General features: G+C 44.7%; 1 protein-coding gene across 8 annotated transcripts in view; it reads left to right on the top strand.

The window, feature by feature from the left end:
* The window catches only part of LOC308084155 (focal adhesion kinase 1-like), a 146,803-nt gene extending 135,521 nt beyond the window's left edge, over nt 1-11,282 (top strand). For 7 of the 8 annotated variants that reach the window (XM_080426684.1, XM_080426685.1, XM_080426682.1 and 4 more), the window contains 4 exons: nt 3,697-3,852; nt 5,339-5,419; nt 5,641-5,726; nt 6,319-11,282. In XM_080426684.1, the coding sequence (XP_080282810.1) occupies nt 3,697-3,852; nt 5,339-5,419; nt 5,641-5,726; nt 6,319-6,445 (450 nt within the window). In that variant the 3' untranslated portion in view covers nt 6,446-11,282. The remainder of the gene's footprint in view (nt 1-3,696; nt 3,853-5,338; nt 5,420-5,640; nt 5,727-6,318) is intronic. The other variant, XR_013933049.1, reaches the window with a different exon arrangement.
* The last annotated feature ends 727 nt before the right edge of the window (nt 11,283-12,009 follow it).

Genomic DNA, 12,009 nt, shown 5'->3' on the forward strand with positions numbered 1-12,009 from the left:
TGGGCCAAAAACCGTCCGGACCGTTTATGGCACACGACGCATGGATTCTCAAAAACGGTCCGGACCGTTTATGGCACTCAATGTGTTAATCCCTACATACTTTGTCGTACGACGAATAGCGAGAATAGCCGATCTACAAGCTAGCATATCATTATAGGCCTACAGAGCTTGTAGATCTATAATGACATGACCCCAAAGCCAGGGCTTGACGCCAGCGCTTCACATGGACACTAATCCTCAGATGTTTGTTTAGAGCAGGGGTCTTCAACAGGGGGTCATGTCAGGGGACCCCTAGGGGGTCCTCAGAGCTACTATAGGGGGTCCGCCAAAATCTTTTGTGTGATAGGATTTAGTTTTTTTTTACATTAACCACTTTAACCCTAGAATTCCTTTTCTGAGGGGAACATCAGCCAAAAATAGCAGATCTACAAGCTCTCAACGCCTCGCGCTGCGAGGCGTTGAGAGCTTGTAGATCGGCTATTTTTGGCAAAGAGGTGTAGGTGTAGAGGGGGAAAAAAGAGCAGACAAAGTAAAAAATAAAAAGTTTAATCTGAAACAATTTTATACAATATAGAGGGGGTCCTTGCTTCATCTCACTCTCAGCTAGGGGGTCCTTGGCCTGAAAACGTTGAAGACCCCTGGTTTAGAGTGATGTGTGTTTATCATGTAAACCGGACCGTTTGACCTAGTACAGTACAGGAGGGTATGTTAACCCCTGGAGCTCCGTTTAGGCGCCGTGTCAACAGAAAACGCCCTTTTTGAGCTACCATGCATTTCTATGGTAAAGAACGCTCCACCCGAGCATTGCGCTTCAGCTCTCCTGACGCCCCGATCAGGACGTTTTGAGAACAGCAATGGGTTGATCGGTTTGAACGTTGTGGGTGTTAATTAACTCTCTCAGTACCAAGCCCCGAGTTATCCAGAGTTTTCTCTGAATACCCTCCCTGCCAGAACGGGAAATCCTGAGTTTTTACTTTTTACTGTGGCCGCTCTATTCTGTTTATTTTTCATGATCACTTTCACTTTCTGATTCCTTCAGACTCATTGGGTTCCGGTTTCATGACGCAGATTCCGTTTCCGGTTCTCTTTTTTTTTCCGCTGTCATTTTCGGCCAGAATAGGGAAACACACGGTTTTTCACGCGGTATAAAAAACTAACGGAGAGCTCCACTTCTATAATCTATAGTCTGGGTGACGAACAGTCATCGCCGTCGTGTATCACATCGTATTTTTGGCCGATCGGAGAATCTGCGACCACGTTACATCCGGTTTATGGCGTATGCACTGTTTGGGCCTGTTTGGGGGGGGGCGAGCGAGCGAGTCAGCGAGGTGATCAATGTGTCTATTTGCTGCTCTCTGGTGGTAGAACTGTCGTATGTGTTTAAAACCGCAATCAGACAATTTATTTGAATGAAAAATAACAAAATTAAAAAATTAAAAAACATGCAAATCGCTGGCACTGGGGGAGTACTTTATGAAAATACTCTTGGCAGTGAAAGAGTTAACACTTGCATGCGAGCGCTATGGACATGATCTCCGCGGCGCTCCTCTGCTCAAAAGGAGTCAAAAAGGTGTCAATGGACACGCCGCCGTACTGCTGTTTTAGTTCACACTTCAGCAGTGTGCAACTGGTGCACACATTTCTAACCTGAAACCTGTCCTCTGCGTGTGGAAATCTGACATAAAACTTGCCTGTCTGGAGAGCTCGCTCTGTAGGCAGCCAGCCTACTGTATGACACGATTTTCACATGTCTTTTTCACACGTCGTCTTCGTCACAGAATGACGGGACGCAGATTAAGGTGACCGGGTGGCACGTGGGTAAAGTTCTTGCCCACCACTGTAGAGACTGGGGTTCGGTTCCTCTACGGTGCCTCCGGCTTAAAAAAAATAAATACAGTTGATAAAAAATTATGATTGAGATTAAGAATCTTTAATTCGTCCTCATGACACTGGCCACCTCTGGTAAAATCGCCCATCTCCTAATTGAAAAGGATCATGCTGTTCACTCCCCTTTTAGTATAATGGCCTAACTCCCTAGTGTGACTTAGGCCAAAATAGGCAAATTATTTACTGTTTTGGGCAATTATGGGGATTTAATTTTGGCCTATGTCAGATTTAATCCTATTTAAACCTATTTAAATCTCTTATGTTACATAACTGACAGTGTTATTTTTATTTTAATAGTCATAATTTTTTATAAACGTTTTGGGTGAAATTATTAAAATATCATATAGTTTTGTTTTGGATCAGTTTTTTTTTTTCCCTGAAAAACAAAAAGAAAAAGACTTAGGCCATTAGTTTAGCAAGGTGACGATGTGATAAACGTAATGACAGACAAGTGACCAAGGCAAATGCTGAGATTGGACCAACTGAAACCCCCTATATCAACCGGTGTCTGATATTGTAATTGCATGGCCTAAAACCTTCTCCTCAGGACCCCCAGGGGGGTCCCCAAATGATTCAGGGGGGTCCCCAGATGATTAGTTTAATGTGCAACATTGTTTTCTAACTCAACAGTAAAAACCAACATACAGTATACAGTAATTAGATACCCTGTTATACAGGGTATCATTTTTAATACCTCTAAAAACTAATAATAAGACCATTACGATGTCAAAAGTACCTAACAAACTATACTATACATGTTTTGTTGTTGTTGAAAATAGCAGATCTACAAGCTCACAAGAGCTGGTAGATCAGCTATTTTCAAAATATTTAACTGTGGAACCGAGTCAAACTAAATGTAATGCCTCAACTCCTACAATTCCAAGTGCTTGTCTGGATGGGGGGGGGGGGGTCCACAGTTCAAATATGATTCTTTTGGGGGTCACGGCCTGAAAAGTTTGGGAACCCTTGAATTAAAGCACATGGATAGGGGCAGGAAAACACTTCCCACATTATGGTTTAAATTAAGAAAGGTGTTTTTTTGTGGGTTTGTTTTGTTTTTACACACTGTGTGAAGTGAGCTTAACACGCAGTGCACTGAGAAGTAGAAGTAGACGTAGTAGACGTAGAAGTGTACGAACAGAACATGCTCACGGCCCTGGATACATTCAACCTGAAAAGCACATAACTCAACTCCACTGTATAACAATACTGCCACCCAGTGGCTATAATATAGAACAACTGTGCAGCGACAACTATGGCGCTGTGTTCACTGACAGACATGCAAACTTGTAGCTTTTCAGCTACAATAGCCGTTTTGAATCCAAATAGGGCAATTGTGTGACACCTGACCCGAAAAAAATCAACATGTTGTCACCTTTTTCACCTCGGGGCTGTTTGCATGCCTGCACAGAGGACCTCGTTCTCATGACACAACAGTAACCGCAAGACTCGCCCCAAAACACACTCGCCCCCACTTTTTTGGGGGGGACCAGCGGTTCTTGTATTATTGTATTTGTTTCACTGAGGATAAGGTTAGAAATAAGTTTAGGGTTAGGCATAGTTTTACTGAGGTTAAGTTTAGGAATGAGGTTAGGTTTTGGCACCGTTTTACTGAAGTTACGTTTAAGAGTAAGGTTAGGTTTAGGCATAGTTTACTGAGGCTACGTTTAGGAATACCAGGTGAATATACCGCCTCGGGCGAGCGTTTCGGTATTCGACACAACACAAGCTTTGTTGCTCGTTCTTCATTGGTTGGGGGGTAAGCCTGCCCCACTCACTGTCCTCTCTCTGCAATTTCATTGGTCACAGCTGCAGCCTCAAGAGATAAGCCCGCCTCCCACGGCCAATCTGGACCGCTCTAACGACAAGGTGTACGAGAACGTGACGGGATTGGTCAAAGCTGTGATTGAGATGTCCAGTAAGATCCAGCCCGCCCCTCCGGAGGAATACGTTCCCATGGTTAAGGTATACGAGAGACCTGTACTCTGAACTCTCTTACTGCCAGACTTATTTCTGGCTGCGATTTTTCAATTTTCTTACCTTTTTCAAGTAGTCACAGAATATCTATCTCCGGTATGATCGATCCCCTGATGATTGCTAATCACTAAGGGTTTCACTGTGTGGTTTCACAAATGTCAACGAGGTCATCGCGACCTCGTTGACATGAATTGTCTGCCTTTGAAGATAACATGTCTGGGCCAAAAATACATAGTAAAAAAAAATAAAGCACAGTATTGTTTTTTCAAAAAGTCGTCATAAGTCGTTCTTGGCTGCCAGGGCGTTATGACAATGACTCGTTATAAGTCGTTCTTGGCAGTGAGAGAGTTAAAGCTACAATCCTTAAGTTTTATATCGTCTCTGTTGGGTTGGAAACCTCATGTCATTCAAATTCAAAAACAGCAAAAGTGTCAGATTTGCAAGCTTGCATATCAAGCTTGTGGGTCTGATACTTCTGATGCTTTTGTGTGACGGCGTAGTATGATCAAGTAGGGCGTTAACTTACGAAAAAACAGTTATGAATATGGAGATAAGAGGTTTCTGTGACGGGGGACTACACGAGACAACTTGTTGTTTTAACCCATTAAGACCTGAGGCGATTCTTAAAAATGTTTTCTAAATCCTAACAGTTTTTTGAAAAAAAATCTAAAACATTTTTTTTTCAAGATTTTTCAAAAACAGCAGATCTACAAGCTTGTATATCTGCTATTTTTGATTAGCCTAAAGAAATCTAAAAGTGACACAGATGCGTTCCCGGTCTTAAGTAGGGCGTTAACTTACGAAAAAACAGTTATGAATATGGAGATAAGAGGTTTCTGCCTGACAGCAACGATATCCATTGTCTCCCTCGTCTGACAGAGAGAGAGATACTTGCAATGATGTCTGAACTGATCTAGTGTCCCAATTCCTGCTTCAAATAACTTTATTGACATTGTCAAGCAGTAGGTGTCCTACCCTATACCAGGGTCTAAACGTCTCAATAGAAGAGTAGGGAGACCACTTCCAACCCCTGTACACGTACTCGGTATATCGTATTATACAACACGTAGTTCCGACGAAGCAATGTGATTGGTTGTAAATGCTTGCACAGAACTCGGCTCCTCCTCGTTCCTGTCGGCATCACTGGCGTGCCAACAATGACGATAACGCACACCCTCTCGTGTAATATTGCTTAATTAACATACTCTAGTACACAGATTGGTTATAATATTTTGTATATCAAAATAGGTCCCAGATTCGGACGCTAGGGTTCATGATTAATAAATGAATTATAAATGGAAATACGGTTGAAAATACGCAAAGTGGCCAGGTGTCAATGCAATGCATTTCTCAACCATTTACAACTATTACGTAATGTAAGTTCCCCAATGATAAATATGTATTTGTAAAATGTAAGAACCTTGCGTGTGTGTGTGTGTGTGTTCGTGTGTCTGTGTGTGTTTTTTTTCTTCAGGATGTTGGCCTTGCGTTGAGGACATTATTGGCTACCGTGGATGAGACCATCCCACAACTTCCTGCCAGCACACACAGAGAGGTATAAACACACACACACACACACACACACACACACACACACACACACACACACACACACACACACACACACACACACACACACTCACACACACATTAACACAACATTAACTTTTACACTTGTAAAATAAAAAATATGATGTACAACTGAAATATTATTATATTGTATCATATTGCAACACGTCAATTTGTGGATTCAAGTTTTATTGTGTGTTCCAACAGATCGAGATGGCCCAGAAGCTGTTGAATTCAGACTTGGCGGAGCTGATTGGGAAAATGAAGCTAGCTCAACAGTATGTGATGACCAGGTAGGTTCAAGCACAAAACCAACTTACAACTCGTCTCTGTCGGGTGCAAACCTCATATCTCCAAAACTGTTACTATTCAAGATTGAAAAATAGCTAAAGTAGCAGATCTAAAAGCTCTCTGTCATCAGTTCCCAATGACACACAATAAGAGTGACAATACAGCTTGCCCACTGATACATAGCAATCTTAATACCTAATTAACTAAATAACTGTACCCAGGCATTCGTTGTTGACTACGACATTGGTTCTTAAAGTTAATATAGCATCACAATAATTTTAACCACTTTATAAATGTATATGTTGGCTATTAAAAAATAGCAGATCTTCAAGGTCACAGCGCGTCACTTTGTGCCGTGAGCTTGTACATCTGCTATTTTAGACTTTTAGAAGATCGAATTTTTTTTAATCATTTTGATATTTTTTTACACAAATCTCCTTTTCTGAGGATCCCTGGCACAAAATATTTTTAGATGGGGGTCCGCAGCTAAATACATATCAATATGGGGGTCCTTGACTTGAAAAAGTGGACTACAAGATCAATATTTCATGTGTGTGTGTGTGTGTGTGTGTGTGTTCCTGTGTGCCGTTCCAGTCTCCAACAGGACTATAAGAAACAGATGCTGACGGCAGCGCACGCCCTCGCGGTGGACGCCAAGAACCTGCTAGACGTCATCGACCAATCGCGGCTCAAGATGATGGCCCAGGCCCGCCCACACTAGCCCCGGGGGAGGGAGGGAGCGGGAGAGTATCGACCAATAGGAGCTCTATCTGGCTGGGCTGGGGTTGACAGACAGCAGCTCCATGGTTACCAGGGTTACACACAGTGGCGAATAAACAGACTCCTCTGCTCTCGGGAAGTCGAACCTTTTGGCTCCTGAGGCGAGAAGAACAGGCTGCTTTACTTCTGACTGAATCAAATGGGAGGATTCTTCACAAACGGTCGATCTGGTGAATCATTGGGAGTTTGGATCCGTTTTCTCCGAGGTTTAGGGACTGCTGTGCTGAGCCGTGGGGAATCGATTTTCTGACTCTTTGTCGGGTTTCGATCTCCCCCAAAACACTGTGACTCTCGTAATAGGAGAACAGAATAACAAAACAAAGACACAAAAAAAACAAAACTCCTGAATCAGAGATTGGAGGCAGCTCCTCCACTGTCTTTGGGACTGGAACGGAAACCAGGAGCGGAGCGTGTTGTAGATGGGGGACTGGACTACACCAGCATATCTTAAGTTATGGACCCCGACATGGGGGACACCGGGGTGTGACGGGGGACTACACGAGACAACTTGTTGTTTTAACCCATTAAGACCTGAGGCGATTCTTAAAAATGTTTTCTAAATCCTAACAGTTTTTTGAAAAAACATTTTTTTTCAAGATTTTTCAAAAACAGCAGATCTACAAGCTTGTATATCTGCTATTTTTGATTAGCCTAAAGAAATCTAAAAGTGACACAGATGCGTTCCCGGTCTTAATGGGTTGATAAGCCCAGGTCTCATTGTAAAGAACGACTGCTCACCTTGTCATCCCAGCTGAACAGGTTTTAAGATGAAACGAACATTCGGGGGTCCCTGCACTAGCCTGGTAAACCCTCCCTCCGGAAAATCTCATTTCCATTTGATTTCAGGAAGGAGTCTGGCCTGAAGGCTTGTATGGGCGTTTCTAGCGCATTACCAAAAAACCGAGCCTATCGGCGTCGTCGCTCATCGTTCTGTGATTGACAGCGAAAGTTGGCCAATCAGGTGGCGAGTTCGAGTGAGCCCGAATGGCACCGAGTGCAGCCTGAATGCAGCCGACAAAACACGAACGGCAGCCATCTTTTCTGTGCGCTATTTTCTCAGCTGTTTTTAAACTTCAGAAAGCTCTTAAACTTCTATTTTGAGGCACGGAATTTACTTATAAGATATCGTTTGGATAGAATTTAGTAGTTTAATTTCATATATGTGGTCAATTAATCATGACAGAGCCTATTTAAAAATAAAAAATTAGAGAACCGGCAGGGGCGGGCAGTGACACGCATGTATCCGAATAAGGCAACCTATTTTGGGCATGGCCGTCTCAAAAGTCCCGTTGCGTCACATAGTCTGGAAGTGGTAAAAATGCACTGGCTGAAGTGGGACACTGCTGATTGGCTGAAGGGGTTGTCAGTCAACGGTATTGCTCCCGCCCAACTCCAGCCCACAGCCAAAATTGCAGAATGGGCGATCATGCCAGACTCACTCCTGAAATAAATTACAAATGAGATTTCCGGAGGGAGGGTTTACCAGGCTATCCCTGCACAAGTTCTGGTCTGGAATGGGAGTAGATTGGACTGAGGGTGAAGCATATTATCCAAGACTGAACTGACATTTGATTCTGTGGGTACTTTCTGGGATCCTAGTGTGCCAAGCCAGCGGAGAAGGGGACCTGTTGTTCATCGTAAATGGACTGCAAACATATCAGTCCTCTTCAGTACCGGTACACTCTGTATTACTCAGTGGTTGGTTATTTGTGCGCTATTAGAGTGTATATTTTCATTCACAGCCAAACAGAACGCCGGGCTGATTTCACCGATCAGCCGGTGTTATGTTAGGTTGGACCTTGGCCCTATGACTGTGTTCACACTGGCAGCCCCCGCAAATCCAATCTGAGGTTATCCCGATTGGAATCAGATTGGATTTATCATCAAGAAAAACATGAAAATGACATGGAAACTGATTTTTGCAAATCAATAGCCGGTCCACAAGCTCACAATGCATTGTGATCTTGTTGACCGGCGAGCGACACCATCGTACAGTATGGCAGAGCATGAACATAACTTAAACCAGAGTCCCTCAGGGCTCAATACATCCGTATCGAGCCCTGAGGGCTTCACGTGGTCGAGCATTACTCACGCCTAGGTCGTTAACGTTGTTACCACGGCAACCAATGCAGACAGGCCGACTATGTCTGAATGCACAAGTTGCGATCTGATCGCTTTGCGAATGACAGTGTTGGACGGTCAGTTCTATAAGGGTCATATTTGAGACACAAATCAGATTTGCCTACTGCAGGGGTCTTCAACGTTTTCAGGCCAAGGACCCCTTAGCTGAGAGAGAGATGAAGCAGGGACCCCCCCACTACATACTGTATAAAATTGTTTCATAGACCAACACCAAACCTCTTTGCCAAAAAATTGCCGATCTACAAGCTCGAGGCGTTGTGAGGCGTAGTAACTCTGGGGACCCCCGAGGGGTCCCGAACCCCCTGTTGAAGACCCCTATAGGCCTACAGTCTAGCAACAAAGCAATACGTGGCACATGATTGGATGTCACACTGCTTGATCCCAGCGTCTCTAGAGCACAGGGAGGAGGAGACGCTAGTAGGACCAGACTGTAGAGGATCGAGTTCATATTCAATACCTTCCACGGTGTCGCACAGCGTAGCTGCCCTTCAAATGGCAGATCAGACAAGGTGGTGTGTTCAGCTGAGTGTGTGTGTGTGAGTGTGTGTGTGTGTGTGTGTGCGTGTGTGCGTGTGTGCGAGCGTGCGTGCCGTATTGCTGAACAGAGGGTTGGCGGTTTGAGACGATAAAAGATAATAAAGATCTGTGATTGGTCACAAGCCTGGAGAAGACCGCCTCCTTCTCTCCCTCTCTCTTCTTCTCCTTTAGTCTTCCTTTTTTCACATCTGCTTTTATAAACGGAGAGGGAGGGGCTGCCGAGGATGCTCTTGTCCTCTCTCTCTCCTACATCCATCATCCACTTACCTCGCTCTCCCTTCCGCTGCAACACGTTCTCTCACCATGGCGTGAAAATGCGGCCATATTGGACGAGTTGGGAGGTCAACCGTGACTTGGAATGGGACGCCTCAGGCGTAACGCCGGGCCCACGTGTAGACTCGACATCGAAAACGGCATAAAGAAAACACTGAAAACAAGTTCAAAACCTTGACCACGAGGCAGGTGTGCCGTCAGAAGCGGGCTTTGAGCCCCTGGCAAGGTTAATGGAATTATTTATGACCTTTCCCTCTGCGTCTACTTCATGGTACACAAAAAGAAAAAAAAACGCACCCGAGCGGTGAGATGCGACGCCTCGTGTCAGCTCCTGTCTTCCTCTGTTCGGGTTCAGAGCAGCTTTTAGGACTTCAGGTTGTGAAGAACGTTTTGTCTGCAGGCCAGTGGCTCCCTCGCACACATCGCCTCCACGTTAACGTTCAATAAGATGGCTCCTTTCTCCTCTCTTGACACCGACTGCATCTTGTTTTGTCGTTTCAATCCCCCAAAAATTATACACGCCACTGTAAAATTGGTTCAACTGGATTCGATGTGGAACAGTTGAATCGGGTCAAGCCCAGGTATGCCTTGTTGGCAGATCTGCATCCGGGGCATCGAGGTACTTTTAACCACATTAACCGTACCGTCTCTATTCTGGACATGGCATAATAGGCGAACATTCGCCAAAAACGGCAGATCGACAAGCTTTACAAGCTCGAGCTTGTAAATCTGCTACAGTATTTTTCGGCTGACATTTGGTGTAGAGGGGGAAAAGGAGAGGGGGGACCGAGTATAGAACTCTGGGGGACCCTGGTCAACTAAGTATAGTATATAAGTGGTTTATGAATAAATAAAAGTCTGTTGGATTGTGTGCATATGGATGAGTGACTGTGAAAGTGAATGGGAGTTGTGTGTAGATGTTGTGCTGGTCTCACTTTTGCACGGTGTGTCAGGCTGATGTCCCTCAGTGTGTGGTTGGCTCATGTCTTGCTGTGATGTCATTTTTTCAAAATTCAAAATTTTCCCCCCTAATAACTACCAATCCCAGAGGAAATGACACCCAAAGTGATGTCACGTCTTTGCTCTGTCACCTCAAGCAGTGTCTCACACACACACACACACACACACACGCACGCACGCACGCACGCGCCCACACACACACACACACACACACACACACACACACACACACACACACACACACACAGGGGAAGCCAAACAAACATGAGATGAGGGAGTTACGTAACTGGAACAATTTGTGTTTTGTCCGGTGTCATGCTTTGAAACTGTCCCAAAATTGTGTCACAGTGTAAATGGTGCCCCTTGGGGCAAAGAAAAACCGAAACTTTTGTTTCTCTGACATTGCGAGTGATAAATGAACTGAAAATGCTAATCAAAGGAGCACGTCTGTGTTTTTGGTTCATTCTGACCCCTGCTGGACACTTGGAAAACGACACAAATTTGTTATGAATATACTGGTGACCCTGCTGGTATAGTGTCCTGTTGGTATGAGTATGTGGATTTGCACAAGAACAGAGTCAAAGTTACGTTATGTTTGTTTAGTTTTAATCCCGTCTCATCCACATTTTGATTGGTTTCCAAGTCTGGGCAGTGATGAAAATATCAAATAGGTGTCTTGTGGGTTTTAAGATGAGATACTTGCATTTCATTGTCGTGTGTGAATCCACTCATGCTGGTACTGTATATGGTGTGCTATACTGGTGTGTCTTACTGGTAAATTGTACAGTACTCCTCCTAGTAAGCACTGGTTTATATTTCGTCTTCTGGGCCAAGTCAGCCATCTTGTCAAATAGCAGAATAAATAAAACCGATGAAATAAAATAAAGTGAATCTTTTTTTTGTGCCAATTTTCTAAGTGTTCCTGGGCACTACACTTCCCTCACCAGCCTAGGGAGGCCATGGCCGAGCTCATGCCTCCTTCAATGCATGAGCGCCAACTGACCTTGTCACCTGACAGGGTGGAGATTTCCCTGGTTGGACGTAGCGCGTGGAAGGAACACGTTATTCCAACCAGTTCCCTTCCCCGCCATCAGGCGCCCCGCTGTCATGGGGGAGGCGGTATAGTGACCAGGATTACTACATGTTTTTGTGAGGGTATTAACTACCCTGAGAGACACGGGGAGAACATGCAAACTCCACACAGAGTGGGTCCTTTCATGACACGGAGGAGAAGACATGCCCCCAGCGCCCACAGCGTCCCCGGCGGGAATCGAACCCAGGACCTTCTAGCTGTGAGGCGACAGCGCTACCGACTGCGCCACCGTGCCCTCACATACATACATTTCATGTATTCCAAATACACAGCCATAGATCGGTCCTATCCCTGTACGGTTAGCAGACTGGTCTCGTCTGCCTTTATACGTGTCGCGTGTGTGCACTCGCCCAATAATTAATTCCTGCGACTTGGAGTCAGATATTGTCCTCTAGTTTCATATCTATTTGAAAGTTTTGGCAGAAAACGTGTGTTTAGTAAAATATCTCCACTTTTCCACGAGCTGCACACGGACGACATTCTTTGCCAGCGACCGAGGC

Source organism: Gymnoscopelus braueri (assembly GCF_963280865.1).
Source record: "Gymnoscopelus braueri genome assembly, chromosome: 4".
In the NCBI taxonomy this organism is placed as follows: Eukaryota; Metazoa; Chordata; class Actinopteri; order Myctophiformes; family Myctophidae; genus Gymnoscopelus; species Gymnoscopelus braueri.